This window comes from Barbus barbus, assembly GCF_936440315.1.
Source record: "Barbus barbus genome assembly, chromosome: 18".
Taxonomy (NCBI): domain Eukaryota; kingdom Metazoa; phylum Chordata; class Actinopteri; order Cypriniformes; family Cyprinidae; genus Barbus; species Barbus barbus.
Genome location: NC_136746.1, coordinates 30,743,786 through 30,761,285, shown reverse-complemented (window position 1 = coordinate 30,761,285; position 17,500 = coordinate 30,743,786). Strand labels below are relative to the sequence as shown.

Sequence of the window (17,500 nt, the reverse complement as noted above, 5' to 3'; positions counted from 1 at the left end):
TGCCAAGCAGCTTGGTGAAAAAAGAACAACTGTTGGAGCAATTGTCAGAAAATGGAAGAGGCTAATGATGACTGTCAATGTCCCTCGGACTGGGGCCCCACGGAAGATCTCTCCTCGTGGGGTATCAATGTTGCTAAGAATGGTGAAGAATCAGCCCAGAACTACACGGGAGGAGCTGGTCAATGCCGTGAAGAGAGCTGGGACCATCGTTTCCAAGGCTACTATCAGTAATACACTAAGACGTCATGGTTTAAAATCTTGCATCGCACGGAAGGTTCCCCTGCTTAAGTCAGCCCATGTCCAGGCCCGTCTGAAGTTTGCCAAGGACCATCTGGATGATCCAGAGGAGTCATGGGAGAAAGTCCTGTGGTCAGATGAGACCAAAGTAGAACTTTTTGGTCTTAACTCCATTCGCCGTGTTTGGAGGAAGAAGAATGATGAGTATCATCCCAATAATACCATACCTACAGTGAAGCATGGGGCTGGAAGCATCATGCTCTGGGGGTGTTTTTCTGCACAGGGGACAGGACAACTGCACTGTATTAAGGAGAGGATGAACGGGGCCATGTATTGTGACATATTGGGCAAAAACCTCCTTCCCTCAGTCAGAGCATTAAAGATGGTCATGGCTGGGTCTTCCAACATGACAATGACACAAAGCACACAGCCAGGAAAACCAAAGAGTGGCTCCATAAGAAGCATATCAAGGTTCTGGAGTGGCCTAGCCAGTCTCCAGACCTAAATCCAATAGAAAATCTTTGGAGGGAGCTGAAACTCCGTGTTGCTCAGTGACCGCCCCGAAACCTGACAGATCTAGAGAAGATCTGTATGGAGGAGTGGGCCAAAATCCCTCCTGCAGTGTGTGCAAACCTGGTGAAGAACTACAGGAACCGTTTGACCTCTGTAATTGTTAACAAAGGCTTCTGTACCAAATATTAAAAAATTTTGACTCAAGTGATCAAATACTTATTTGACACAGTAGTTCACAAATAAATTGTTTAAAAATCATACAATGTGATTTCCGGATTTTTATTTTTAGATTCTGTCTCTCACAGTGGAAATGCACCTATGCTGAAAATTGTAGACCCCTCCATGATTTCTAAGTAAGAGAACTTGCAAAATCACAGGGTGATCAAATGTATGTATGTATGTGTATATATATATATATATATATATATATATATATATATATATATATATATATATATATATATATATATACACACACATGCATACATACATACACACACACACACACACACACACATATATACAGGTGCTGGTCATAAAATTAGAATATCATGAAAATGTTCAATATTGAAGACACCTGGTGCCACACTCTAATCAGCTAATTAACTCAAAACACCTGCAAAAGCCTTTAAATGGTCTCTCAGTCTAGTTCTGTAGGCTACACAATCATGGGGAAGACTGCTGTCTTGACGGTTGTCCAAAAGACGATCATTGACACCTTGCACAAGGAGGGCAAGACACAAAAGGTCATAGCTAAAGAGGCTGGCTATTCACAGAGCTCTGTGTCCAAGCACATTAATAGAGAGACGAAGGGAAGGACAAGATGTGGTAGAAAAACGTGTACAAGCAATAGGGATAACCGCACCCTGGAGAGGATTGTGAAACAAAACCCATTCAAAAATGTGGGGGAGATTCATAAAGAGTGGACTGCAGCTGGAGTCAGTGCTTCAAGAACCACCAGCACAGACGTATGCAAGACATGGGTTTCAGCTGTCGCATTCCTTGTGTCAAGCCACTCTTGAACAAGAGACAGCGTCAGAAGCGTCTTGACTGCACTGGTGCTGAGTGGTCCAAAGTTATGTTCTCTGATGAAAGTAAATTTTGCATTTCCTTTGGAAATCAAGGTCCCAGAGTCTGGAGGAAGAGAGGAGAGGCACATAATCCACGTTGCTTGAGGTCCAGTGTAAAGTTTCCACAGTCATTGATGGTTTGGGGTGCCATGTCATCTGCTGGTGTTGGTCCATTGTGTTTTCTGAGGTCCAAGGTCTACGCAGCCGTCTACCAGGAAGTTTTAGAGCACTTCATGCTTCCTGCTGCTGACCAACTTTATGGAGATGCAGATTTCATTTTCCAACAGGACTTGGCACCTGCACACACTGCCAAAGCTACCAGTACCTGGTTTAAGGACCATGATATCCCTGTTCTTGATTGGCCAGCAAACTCGCCTGACCTTAACCCCATAGAAAACCTATGGGGTATTGTGAAGAGGAAGATGAAATACGCCAGACCCAACAATTCAGAAGAGCTGAAGGCCACTATCAGAGCAACATGGGCTCTCATAACACCTGAGCAGTGCCACAGACTGATCGACTCCATGCCACGCCGCATTGCTGCAGTAATCCAGGCCAAAGGAGCCCCAACTAAATATTGAGTGCTGTACATGCTCATACTTTTCATGTTCATACTTTTCAGTTGGCCAACATTTCTAAAAATATATTTTTTTGCATTGGTCTTAATTGATATTCTAATTTTCTGAGATACTGAATTTGGGACTTTCATTAGTTGTCCGTTATAATCATCAAAATGAAAGGAAATAAACATTTGAAATATATCAGTCTGTGTGTAATCAATGAATCTAATATACAAGTTTCACTTTTTGAATGGTATTACTGGAATAAATCAACTTTTTCATGATATTCTAATTTTATGACCAGCACCTGTATGTATGTGTGTGTGTGTGTGTGTGTGTGTGTATGTATATGTGTGTGTGTGTGTGTGTGTGTGTGTGTGTGTGTATGTATATGTGTGTGTGTATGTGTGTGTGTGTGTGTGTGTGTATGTATGTGTGACACACACACACACACACACAAACCCGATTCCAAAAAAGTTGGGACACTGTACAAATTGTGAATAAAAACAGAATGCAATGATGTGGAAGTTTCACATTTCAATACTTTATTCAGAATACAACATAGATGACATATCAAATGTTTAAACTGAGAAAATGTATCATTTTAAGGGAAAAATAAGTTTATTTTAAATTTCATGGCATCAACACATCTCAAAAAAGTTGGGACAAGGCCATGTTTACCACTGTGTGGCATCCTCTTCTTTTTATAACAGTCTGCAAACGTCTGGGGACTGAGGAGACAAGAATGGGACAACATTCCTATTCCTAAACTTGAGCAACTTGTCTCCTCAGTCCCCCATACAGGCTTCTAGTTGCTCAACTGTCTTAGGTCTTCTTTGTCGCATCTTCCTCTTTATGATGCGCCAAATGTTTTCTATGGGTGAAATATCTAGACTGCAGGCTGGCCATTTCAGTACCCGGGTCCTCCTCCTACGCAGCCATGATGTTGTAATTGATGCAGTATGTGGTCTGGCGTTGTCATGTTGGAAAATGCAAGGTCTTCCCTGAAAGAGACAACGTCTGGATGGGAGTGGTGTGGTGATGGAAATGACAGGGTGTTGTGGAAATGACAATGAATTAACGTGAGTGTAGAGAAACAGCAGAGATATTTATTAGAAAGTCTTAAACTCATCACACTCATTAAACTCAATTCACAAAGTCATTAAACATATCAATTGTACTTTGAAACCATAAATGCCATTTCCACCACAGAGGCAGTGTGGTGTAAATGACATTTCTGTAGTTTTTTTGTGAAAAAATGGAAGATGGCTTCATTGATTAGCTTTGAATTAATATTCAGCATTTCATGTCTGCAAAATACTCTTTAACTTTAAAATTTTTAGCTTTTTAAAAAAACCCTTGAAGGTACAGCATGTTTGGAAATGACGTAGAATAAATATATTAACTGATCAAGCAATATTTACCTTGACTTTTCTTCATATGTTGTTGATGAAAATTCCCTCCATGTCCAACATGTGCTCTAATATCACTGAACATTTCCATAGAAAACACCTAAACAATCTTTCACGCAAACCTTTTAAAGAGACATTACACTGTTGTGGTGGAAATGACTCCAATACTGTGCGACAGCTATATTTTGTGTAAAAAGTAATATTGATAGTGGTCTCACATTAAATACTATAATGTATTTTAATTATTTTACTAGTGCTTAATTCAGGTACATTAATAGTTACCAGATATGTCATATTTTAAACTGTATTTTCATTGTTGAAGTTTAAAAGTCTGGGTGTGCAACAAGGAGAAAACTGTGATTTTTGACACCTATAAGGAGGTTGAAAAGTATGAAATTAATTAATTATTTTTATATATAATATTTATATACATGTATGTATTGTAATTAAACACAATATATATATATTTTTTTTTCCTTTGGTTTCTTAACTGTTTTATACAGCTCATTGATAATTGATTATTGAGTGTTGATTATTACCTAAATGTAATTGAACTTGGTTATTGGTTTGGGTTTCGTCTAGTTTTGGTGTGGTTGATGTAGTTGTATGTGGAGCATGTTAGTTTGTGGGGGCTGTGCCGGTTGAGCGGTGTGATTTACTGCAGGCAGTGTTTCATATCTGTGTTCTGTTGGGCTGATATACTAATAAAGCGCACGTGTCAGCCGGATCCGTGCCTCCCATCCGTCTCTCACACTCCGGCAAACAGCGGCCCGTAAATATATGCAAAAACAGCGTGCTGGCCTTTCACGCGCCGCTACCGATCTCCAGCGCTTCCACAAATAACACGCTTCCTCCTGATGAGAAAACAATGACGTTTACAGAAGCGCCGCACCTTCAGAGCAGAGAGAAAACAGAAAGAGAAAAGTTTGCGATGCATTGATTTACGCGCTCATGAATCTCCCGAGAGCAGCACTCCACATAATGTTCGGCCATTTAAAGCAGCAGATTTGTGTAGTCTATCAAGGGCTTTCTCAGTAGTGAGAAATTGCTTGTTATCGTAGATCACAGATACGGCTCCAACCTCTTATGAAAGATGAATTAATTTCACTAATGCTTTAATGCAGGTTTCTCATGAGGCGGGCAGGCTGGCGATAACCTCGGCTTCATCCCGTGATTTATGTCGTCTTTTAGTAGATGAAACCGCCCGGATTCGCCATCCATCTGCCTCCCTAAAGCAGTCCTATTACACAGCGCTGTTTGGACGCTTCAGCTGCTGCTCATGTGTTTTAGCGCTGTTAGCGATCTGTTATCACACCGCTGCACTGATGTTTGATCTGAAAAATCAGTCTCGGTTCACACAATTTGCTCATCAGTTTTGTGCTCTATTGACCAATCAGCTTGTCATTTTCCAATCAGGGTTTCTGAGGGTCTTAAAAAGTCTTAATTCACCGTTCCACAGACTAAAGCCTAAAAAGGTCTTAAATCAGAGCAGAAAGTCTTAAATTCATAAGGTCATGGCATTCAGTGCAGCTTCTTCAAGATACATTTGCTTGAGATGCAAAATGAAGATTGAAAACAAAACATGTCTGCAGCTGATGGATGGGTCATTACAATAAAATGATCAAATAAAATAAAATACATTAAATGTTGCATGCATGCACTGCAAAAAAAAAAAGTATTTTTGTCATTTTCAAGTGCAAATATCTGAACATCTTTAAATCAAGATACAATTATTGGAGATTGAAATAAAATAAAATTTAATTAAATATTCACTTTAAATATGGACAGAAAACACAATATCTGCAGCTGTTGGATGATTAAATTGGACTAAATAAAATTGTAAAAGACGGTGCTAAAAACGTGAAATAATTATTTTATATGTGCTGTATATGCAGAAAAATAAATGCATTAAATTGTGCATGCACTGCAAAAAAATTAAATGAATATAAATAAATTCTTCCTCAGTATTTTTGACATTTACATTACATTTAGTCATTTTGCAGATGCTTTTATCCAAAGCGACTTTCAAAAGAGGACAATAGGAGCAATCAGAATCAACAAAAGAGCAATAATATGCAAGTGCTGTAACAAGTCTCAGTTTGCTTAACACAGTACATTAGCAAGGTTTTTAATATTTTTTTTAAATTGGAAAACAAGACAAAAAAAACAACAACGTATTTGCAGTGCAATCGGAGGTACAGTAAAAGTTATTTCCATATGCTAGTGCTTGAGAGCAGAGATATTCCAGACATCTGTTGGAAGTAGTTTTTTTTTTCTTTGAATAGTCACAAATAGAAGACATATTTACATCTGGAGCACATGTCGACGTATAGTGTTCCTCACGCTCTTGACTTGCTCTTAAGCGCTCGGTTTTCCCGAGCTGCTGCTTCATCAATAAAGCGTCCGTCTGTCAAACGCCTCGATGACATCACCTGCGTTCCACCCTTGATTGACAGCTGGCGGATTCCCTGGCAGCCAATCAGGAGGAGGCAGCTGTGATTAATGTGTGTTTGTACCCTTGACTCCACAGAAGCTGCTCTTCTCTGGGTCTGTGTAATGAGCGCGTGACCCGTCTCCTCTTTAGGGCCCCTGTGTGAGTTATGTCTGTAAGTGCTGCTCCAGCCAGCGCCACAATATTAATTGAAACGCTGAATAAGAGAGAAGTGCACAGAACAACAGGCGCTGCTTGTGAACGGTCGTGTTGCTGCGTTTAATCCGGTCGATCCATGTATTTGATGATCATCAGTGTGAGAAAAGACTGACTCTGTGTCTCAGCGTTGTGTTTGATTTCAGAGCAGCGACAGAAAATACCTGCTAAACTCAACATTTACAGACTCACTGGATTTAAAGTGAGCTCAGATCTCGTTTGGACTTTTTGAGTTGTGAACAGGTTTCAGTCCACTTTCCATTTGCACTTTCCAGTTGATTATTTTATTTAATTCTTTCTTTTTTGTATTTTATTTTATTTTAAATTTTATTTGATTTTATAGGTTTTATTTAATCTTATTTTATAAGGTTTAAAATAAAGTCAAACCTTATTTTAAAATGGCATGATTTAATTTTATTTTATTTGAACTAATTTAATCTTGTTTTATTATAATGTAATGTTGTATAATTTTTATTTTGTTTTATTTCTTGTTTTTTATTTTTCTTATTTTATTATAATATAATTTATTTTATTTTACTAATCTTATTTTATCTTGTTTTATTTAAAAATATTATTTTACTTTATTTTGACTAATTTATTTTATTTTTATTATAATGTAGTATTATTTTACAACTTTTATTTTAATTGTAACTAATTTAATCTTGTTTTGTTATAATGTAATAGAATTGTGTTTTATTATTTTTTATTTAATAATATTATTTAATTTTATTTTTATTAATCTTATTTTATAATAATAATAATAATGTTTTTCTTTTATTTTAAAAAATTGAATTTTATTTTATTATAATATTATGTAATTTGTATTTGTCCTATTTTTAATATTTTCTAATATTATTCAGATATTTTATTTTTTGTTGTTTGATGTAATTTTGTCTTTTTTTGTTATTATTCATAAATATAATTCAGCTTATAATATTGCATAATATTATGACATTTGTTTTTCTCCAGCCCAGACTTCTAGTGAAGCAGACTGTCTCTGAGTTGGTCTCAGTTCAGTCTGATTTGTGTTAATTTAACCTTTCACATTATTGTGATCCACTTCCAGCCCCCTGAACCGAATCGAATGTGAAAGCTCTCTGTTTCAGAGTGAAATGTCTCTCAGAAGAGCATGCTGTCTTGTGTAATCTGAGTCAGACGGCTGCTCTTCATCAATCACGGCTGCTGTTTATTAGTTATTACTCAGCTGCTGTTATTGAAGGTCAGCGTCTGACCCGTGATGAGGGTGGATGGGAGATGAGATTATGTGTGGAGCCGTTCTGAGGAGCGTTCATCTCTGTCTCTGCCCAAACGCTGACCTTTCCAGAGCACAGCTGCTCCTGACCCGACCCGGGCTGGGCTTTCTGCCCACAGTTAAAGGAATACTTCACTTTTGTTGTTTTATTTTATTTTATTTTGCCTAGCTTAATCGTCCAACGGCTAAAGATATTTTGAGTTTTCTGTTCATATTTAAAGGAATATTTTTATTTAATTTATTTTTATTTTAGTAGTATCATTTTTATTGTATTATTATTTTAATTTAATGTTTTATTTTTTTATCTTATCTTATTTAATCTAATGTTATTATAATATAATAGTATTATTTTATTTTATTATAATTATTTTTATTTTATTTTGTAATAAAATAACCTTATTTTGTAATTTCTAACCTTTAAAATAGCATAATTAATTTTTTTTAATTAATTTAATCTTGTTTTACTATAATGTAATATTATAAAATTATTTTATTTTTTATTTATTTTATAATAATATAATTTTATTTAATTATTTTATTTCATTTTGACTAACTTTGTCTTATGCTATTATATTATAATATTATTATATAATTAATTTTATTTTTGTATTGTCTAATTGAATAGTTTTTTTATTACAGTGACCCGCCCACCGACTGCAGATATTGTCTTCTGTCTAGATTTAATGGAATAGTTTTTTTTTTTTATTATTTTTGTTTTTTTTTATTTTGTTTTGTTGTTATTTTTATTTTATTTGAATATAGTAGTATTATATTATTGTATTATTTGCTATTTTATTTCTTTTTTATTTTTAATTGAATTTTTGTCTAATTTAAACTTATATTAATTTTTTGTCTAAATTTTATTTGATTATAATATAGTAGTAGTATTTTATTGTATTTCAATTTAACGTTTGTTTAATTTTATTTTTATTAATTTATTTTTTCATCTAATTCCATCCAAACACGTAGTTTTCTTCAGTCCTCTGACGTTTTGTGTGTATATATTTGTATTGTGGACTGTTGTTAGTTTATACGCTGTAAGGTATGGAGATGATTTTCTCCAGAGAAGTCGTCTGTTCTTGCCATCATCCGCTCGGCCTCGCTGTAGCCCGCAGATTAATTCAAGTATGCAAATGTAATTGAATTTGATCCAGTTAATCTTGTCCTAATGCCGGCTGAAAGATGTGAGGAGCAATCAAATCGCTCTCAGGCCTTTCATTTGCATCAGAGTTTTTAAGTAAAATTAGTCAATTTGTAATTATGTTGCCCAGCCGGTAATTAGTTTATTCATCGCTGCAGTTAACTCCCCATTAGAGATCTCAGAGAGAGAGAGGTTATTTCTTTGGTAATCGGGACACTCACAGCATCCATTTGTCTCTCATTTAATAATGTTAGAGTCATGTGATCAGACAGAAACTCAAGAATAGCGCCGTCTCTCAATCCGACCGAATGAGAAACCTCATTTCCTTCATCTTTAGTAGCATTGAAAGCATTTGTAAACTTGTTTTTGCAAGCTTTGTTCTTGGGGTTAAGTGGATTTACACTGTTACTGTCTTAAAGTGAGCTCTGATCTCATTTAGCTCCTTTTGAGTTGTGAACAGGTTTTATTTTTTTTATTTTTTGTTTTATTTAAATGTTATATTTATTGTATTTTTAATAATTTAATACATTTTTATTAATTTTGTATTTATATATAAATATATATTTATAAATATATATAATTTAAAATAATAAAATAAAAATACATAATTTTATATATATAAGGCCTAACTTTTTTGCCACAGCTGTCAATGGCCCGTGACGTGATATAATTTACCGGCCAAATTTTTATTTTTACCGGCCATGAAACTCTTTTTGCAAAAACAGGCAGATATTACTACTACAATGACTAAATATATTTACAATGTTTTTAATTTGTCCTGCTACTGGTGTCTCTATCAAATGCATTTTCCCTCAATTTTATCTATTAATTATAGCCATTCAACATTACAGTAATTATCTTTAACATTTAATAGGCTCTGAAATATATGATTTTTAATTTAAGTGATTTTGAAACAATCTTCACATTAGCTATAAATTGTATGTGCATAAACTATGCAGATTAATCTTTATTCAAGCTACAAAAGTTAATCAGCCTCTATAACAGTCCAATGATTTCTTTTGTTCTTTGATTTACATCAATAACAGACTTCAGCAGGTTTCACTTTAAAATCAGTCTTTAAAACCTGATGCACATGACACGGATCCGACACGTAACCGATTTTCTCCAAATTATTTAAGAACTCATTTAACACATTGAGTGTTAATCATCTTCTTCGTCTAATGTCTGATGACTGAATTATGCCGGCTCAAATGAATGAATGCAGGTGAATGAAGGGATGTGATTTGGTTTGAGTGTGTCTGTGTACTGATGGTTTTTCTCGTCCTGCAGTGTAAATGGTCCAGAAAAGGCTTCATCCGAACCCGATGGGCGCTGGCTGACTGGTGAGTTCATCTCTGTCCTAAACCAGATCAATCCGGCCTTACAGAGAGAGTTCACATCTGTTCTCACTGTTACTGACTGATCACATCACAAACTGCTTTCATAGTCATATAAAGCCATGTACATCAACATGAGCGCAAACTGATATTTTGGCTGGACTAACACCATTAGAAACAGACACAGTGTACGCATCCAGAACAAGCCTTTCAGACAGGTGCACTGCTAACAACATCACAAACTAAAGATTTAATGAAGCAAACTGGAGCATTTCAACTGCTTCATCAGCCAGTTATGTTTTCTGCAGCTCTGTTCTTTGACTTTAGATAAATAATATAAGTTATTTAAAATTAAATGAGCAAAATTAAAAACTATAAAATATGAAATACAGTTCAAATCAATCATTTAAAATAAAAGCAATATAAAATAATATAAAAGCAATAAAACACAAAAATATGAACTTGTTTAAAGCTTAAAACAAATAGTAAATAAAATGGAAATAAACAATAAAACACTTACTAAAAATTATTTAAAATAAAATAATGTAAAATGAAAGCAATCAAAATTAAAACACTAAAAATATTAAGTATTTTAAAATAAACAATCAAAATAAAACCAAAAAATACTTTTAATAAATAAAAAATAAAATAAGTCATTTAAAATAGTCAAAATAAAACACTCTAAAGCTAAACTAAATTACTAAGCTAAATTAAATAGTGTTTTGGTTCACTTGCATGCCATGTGACCATTAACGGACATCAGAGGACCTTGAACATGTGGTAAATTATTGAAATATTAACTTAAACAAACAAATATTTTAGCTGAAGGGGGTTCGGCTGACAAAAATGTTTGTGAATCATTGAAATAAGCTATAATTCTTCAAATGCTTTCGGTCCATGCTACACTGCTTTAGATGCAGGTCTGGCTCCTGTTCTCTGTTGAGCTCTGTGCTGCTAACGCTCAGGTTGCCGGTTCGAGTCTCGATCGGAGGAGAAGTGAAGCTGTAATAAGTCGGCGCGAGTCACTTGGGATAAAAGTCTCTGCTAAAGGACTAACCGCGCTTCTGAGCGAGTTTCTCCCATCTGAACCGCAGGATTAGATTACAGCTAATCGCGTTATCTGAGCGCTTACATATGACAGATGACATGATCAGACCGAGAGAGAGAGAGCGGATAATGCAATAGAAGAACGGCACGAGAACAAGAGCGTCTGACACCGGATGAAGGGAATGAAAAGATGACGGAGGAATAACAGGCTTAGTCGCGCCGCGCCGCCGAACCTGATTACTGAGACGCTTCCTTAGCACTTCTGATCTGAGCGGCTCACCTCTGCTTTATTGATATATAGAGCAGAGAAACTGATAGACGTGTTCATATTAATCAGTGAAACACTTTCTGTGAAGCCTGAGAATATTATAATGCATTATGAAGGTGTTCATGAAACGAGGACATGAAAACTTAATAAAATTAAAAAAATTATAATAATAAATAATAATGTTAAAATAAAAGCAATAAAAAAAACTTACAAAAAATTAATATATAATTTATAGAATTATATAAATTATATATTAAATCAAGAAATCAAAACAAATATAAATAGATTTTTTATTAAAATAAAAACCATTAAAATACTGAAAAGTATGGTTGTTAATTAAATACTAATAAAATATTAAAATAATTTAAAATTAAGTCGAATTTAGTATAACATTTTTAAAATAAATTTATATTATATAAATTATAAATAAAAAATCAAGAAAACAAAAATATAAACTTAAGTTAATTAAAATAAAAGCAATTAAAATAAAATACTGAAAATATTTTAACTCATTTAAATAAAATAAATCATTTAAAATAAAAGCAAACAAAATAAAAAAATTTATGAATTAATATCAAATAATTTAAAATGAAATAAAATACTTACTAAAAAGTATGAAATTTTTGTATGAAAGTAATAAATCAGCTGCATGTAGTGAGGCATGAATGCATTCATAATATATTACACTTGTGGCTTCATAGAAAGTGTTGTTTAAGCTTTTCCTTCACCTGACACACTTCACAGGTGCATTTGGCAGATGCTTTTATCCATCATGTGATCAGTTCATGCATTGACTGGGACTGGAACCCGTGACTGTGCCGGCGCTCTGTTGCATTGAGAAACTCAGCTGATAATATAAATATGTGTTTTCTCTCTCTCAGTGCCTTTGACCTGGTGAACATCCACCTGTTTCACGACGCCTCTAACCTGGTGGCGTGGGAGAAGAGTCCATCGGTTTACTCGGGAACGCGGCAGAAAGCACTGGGCTTCGTTCTGGACAGGTCAGACAATCTGCTTAAAGCATGTTCACTCTCAATAAATGCATGCAGAACATATCAAGCGCTGGTGAATTACAGCTTAGAGATCATGTTCTTCCACTCACGCCTTCGCTTTCTGTCCAATCAGAGACCAGAGCGGTTTATTACGCTATCATTTACCCTGATTTACAGTTTAAAAAGACCTTTCTTGTTGTTTACATTGAGGATTTTCAGCTCCTTTATTTATATTCGTCTCATAAACACTTCATCCCAGCACTTGTTTTCCTCTGATTAAATAATGTTTCCAAGTTTTGTGTGTGATCTGAAATAATGCTGTAAAAATTAAATATTTTTAGAAAAAAATCTATCAAAATGAAATTAATACTAAAAAGATAATTGTTTTTAGTAAACTAAAAATAGATAATGTTATTAGTTCACCTGTATGTCGTGACCATTAACTAACATCAGATCATCAAATTATTATTAAATATAATACATCTCAAAGGAAATAATATAAGAAAATATTTTTGCTAATTAATATAATTTCATTTTCATTTCATTTACATTTGTTTTAATTAAATCATAAAAATTTTAATAAATAATTTAAAAATAAAACTTACTAAAAAGATAACATTTTAGTAGTAGCATGTCATGTGACAATTAACTGACAATTGTTATTAATTTATTGAAATATTAACTTATGGAAATATATAATATATATTAATTTTTATTAAATAAACTGTAAATATAAAAATATAAAAATGATCAAATAACTGTAATCATGTGAATGTTTTTTTTATACTATTGAAATATTAACTTCAAGTAAATATTTAAGCACAGAGGGGTTTGAGAATTATTAAATTATTGAAATAATAACTTAAAATATCAAAGGGTACTTAAAGAAATATTTTAGCGCATTAATATGAATTAATTTTAATTTACATTTATTTTAATTAAATCATAAAATAATTTTATAAAATATTTTTAATAAAAACGATCAAAATAAAATATTTACTAAAAAGTTTAATGTTTTATTTGTTCACCTGCATGTCATGTGACCATTAAACAACATCAGAGAATTGTTAAATTTAATTATTGAAATCTTAACTTAAAAACTCAAAATATACTTTAAGAAAATATTTTAGCTCATTAATATTAATTAATATTTATTTAATTGAAACCATAAAATAAATAACCATCAAAATAAGCATTACTAAAAATGATCGAATAACTGTGATCATATGAATGTTTTGTTACATTTTTGAAATATGTGTCCCTGCAGCACAAAAGCAGTCATCAGTAACACAGGTATATCTGTAGCAATAGACAACAATACATTGTATGGGTCAAAATTATACATTTCTCTTTTAAAAATCATTAGGATATTAAGATCATGTTCCATGAAGATATTTAGTAAATTTCCTACCGTAAATATATCAAAACTTCATTTCTGATTAGTAATATGCATTGCTAAGAACTTCATTTGAACAACTTTAAAGGAGATTTTCTCAATATTTAGATTTTTTTGCTCCCTCAGATTCCAGATTTTCTAATAGTTGTATCTCAGACAAATATTGTCCTATCATAACAAACCATACATCAATGGAAAGATTATTTACTCAGCTTTCAGATGATGTATTAATCTCAATTTTGAAAATTGAACCTTATGACTGGTTTTGTGCCCCAGAGTCACATATTAACTTAAAATCTCAGTGGGACTTCAAGTACGTTTTATTTCAGCCCAAATGGGTTCGGCTGAAAAAACTTTTGGGAATCACTGAATTACTCTATAATTCTATAACTCTATAAGAAGAGCGTTCGCTCTGAGAGTGGAGCGCTGAGGCGGAAGCGTGTTTCCACGCGTCTGAATGGAGCACAACACCTTCCCCCAAAGCAGTGAATAATGTTGGGCTCTTTTCAGCGGCGCTACTAACCTTTTGGCAGCCACCAGTAAAGTCTATTCTCCTGTTGTGATGGAGGAGGACAATGTGCCTCAACAGCCTTTAGAAAGCAGCGCTACCTCCAACAGTGCGGTCATTCAGCGCCGTTTGGGAACCGACTTTAGGCCCATTGTCCGCGCCTCCCCCTACACTCAGACCTCTTCCAGTTTGACTTTTCCTCTCACATTCACCTCGTTCTTAACCCTCATAATGCATTCTGAATCCCCATGCTATTTTCACATTCCGGGACCTGAAGAATCTGCGTTTTATTAAGCAGTCGTGACTTCATATTTTTCAACAAAAACCATATTGCATCTGATCAGCAACTTCTCATTAGTGAGTGAATGTTACAAAATTATTACTGCATTTTTACTTTTTTTTTTTTTTAATTAATAAAAAAACGAACTACTTACACATGAACTACATCAAATTACACATGAACTACACCAAAAACACTATGATGCAAAATATACTTGTATATATTTTTAATATTGATGAGGAATGTTATTTGAATGTATCATTGCATGACATTTATAAGAACATATAATCTGAGAATTATCAGTGTTAATGAATGAGTCATTGAAATTAAGGGAATGTTATTAAATTCCTTTGAATTTATTACCCATGATTGCTCAAAAACAGTTTTAATATTTTTCAACTGAAACCATATTGCATCCAATCAGCAACTTCTCATTAATGAGATAATGTGAAAACAATCAGAGTTTTGAATGTTTACCTTTTTTATGAATTAAGAAATTGACTAATTCTATGAAATTTCAAATTACACATGAACTACACCAGAAAATCTATGATGCAAAATATACATATATATTTTTTAATGTTGTTGAGAAATTCTATTTGAATATATCATTGTATGAAATTTATAAGACCATATAATCAGAGAATTATCAGTATTAGCTCCCTTGGAATGAATGGAATTTAATTTAATTCCTCATGATTTCTCAAAAACGGTCCAAATTGATAAAACTTACGTATTTTTTCCAAACAAAATTAATTATTTTTGCTTGCATAAACTTTCACTTTTAGATGAAAAAATGCTGCAGTGGTTCATCAATAGACGTACATATTCATGTTCACCAACAACAGTCCAAAAGTCGGTGAGATATGGGGAAATATGTTACAAAACAATAATTTACAATAATTTTGACAATTTAACTCCATAGATTTTTTTATTTATTTCTTTAAGTATTTTTGACACTAATGGTGCTCCATACATATCCGGGTCAAAATTGACCCGAACACAAAAACTGTTACATCTCTTTAAAAATAATGGTAAAAATATCTGAAAATAATTATTGATGTGTGTTTTGAGGGTCTCAAAGCGTCTGCCAAGTTTCGTTCCCTTACTAAACACTATGCATTTTTTAGAAATGTTTATGAATCAAGGCGTCCCGAATGCGTGGTTAAACTCAGTATCTCTGTTTCTGTTAACAGACGAGCGCTGTTTATCTCTCAAAGCCTCCTGGGAAGGATCCTGACGGCCGAAGCGTCTTCATTCTGTGCGGTCGCTGTTTGATATGCACGGCCTGTAAATCGTGACGTTTTGCTGTTGCGTCGAAGGCAAATGTACGTGCGTTTCTGAGCAGATTGGTCTGGTTTTGACGCATCTGATCAGTTCCTCGCTCTTTTGTGTGCGCAGATATGTTCTTCCATTCAGAAGATGTGCTCAGGTTCAGGCCGGAGCGGTTTTACATCACAACTGTGAAATCTGGCCTAAAAGAGCTCCATTGTGCCTGGCTTTTATTTTCACACAAATATAGTCCATTGTCAGGCGGCTGAAGTTAATTTGATCAACATTGGAGACATTTAACTCTTCTGTTCAGTCAAAAGGCTTGTTTCATGCTCATTTTTGGCCCATTGAAAAGCCGTGATTGGCAGAAAAATAATGTTGCCGTTAACAATTCAGGGCAATTAGTTTCCCAGGGGGAAGCGCCGGGCCGCTCTGGCCGCCACACAACTATTCTTTGTGACTTTATGGATGGTCATCAGTCAACTGTCAGGAGACTCAAAGAGGCTCCCGGATAAATGTTTCCCTTTTGGCTTTTCCCAGAACAACAGGCTGAAAGGGAAAGAGGGCGAGAGAGAGAGAGGGAGAGAGAGCTGCTGTGTGTGTGTGTGTGTGTGTGTGTGAGGAGAGAGAGCGAAAACTAAACGTGTCAATAAGTGGAATGTTTTTTAAAGGAGAAATACTGAACTCTAAGCTCCAGCTCTTGTTTTTTCCCATCTGTGAAAGAGCGCATCGTTAGGCAAAACATTGCGTAGCTCGACTGAAATGAGTTTAAATGACTGATGCCGATAACTGATATCTAGAGAGACCAGTGGCTGACAGTGATTCTGATATCATTTAATGATGCATTTAGGATTTTATTTTATTTTTTTATTATTTACACTTTACCAAGTTTAATTTATTAGAATCTACTATGACGTTACTATTTTTAATGGACTTTACTATTTTTAGAATTTTAGAATTACTATTTAAATAATTTTTTACTACTATATATAATAGTATAGTATAAATAATACTATATATTACACACACATGATTTAAAAAAAATATATATTTTAAGTCAACTTTATTTACTAAATTTCATATATATGTATGTGTGTGTGACGTCGTTTTTATACAGTAACGGGTGTAGGATTTTTTTTTAGGTGTAGGGGTATTTTTTATTTAATTTTTTGATTTTATTTATTATTTACACACTTTACTATAAGTTTTTTACTCATTTAAATATATTTGGTAAATACATTTACATTATATATTCAGTAAACGTATTTACCAAATATATATAAATGAAGTAAATTAAATTTATAGTAATGTCTGTGTAAATAAAAGTTGTAGGATTCATTTAATTTATTATTGTACAAAAATGATATATACATATATTAAAAATGTGTTTTATCAGTATGTGACCTTGGCATCACTTATTTAAATTGCATAATGAATGTAGTTTAATTTGTGTTTAGATGTTTAGAGTCAGTGTTGGGGTGTGTGTGACCTGCGCAGGGGTGTGTGGGAGTGATCTGAGCTGTTTTTGTGTCTGTCTCTGGGCTGCTGATGTGTGTTAGTGCGCCGCT

At 33.7% G+C, this 17,500-nt stretch overlaps 1 protein-coding gene across 2 annotated transcripts in view; it reads left to right on the top strand.

Annotated features, from left to right (window-relative positions):
* inpp5a (inositol polyphosphate-5-phosphatase A) overlaps positions 1-17,500 on the top strand; it is a 187,527-nt gene that overhangs the window by 103,138 nt on the left and 66,889 nt on the right. For both annotated transcript variants that reach the window (XM_079439461.1, XM_079439462.1), the window contains exons 7-8: positions 10,123-10,175; positions 12,366-12,485. In XM_079439461.1, the coding sequence (XP_079295587.1) occupies positions 10,123-10,175; positions 12,366-12,485 (173 nt within the window). The remainder of the gene's footprint in view (positions 1-10,122; positions 10,176-12,365; positions 12,486-17,500) is intronic.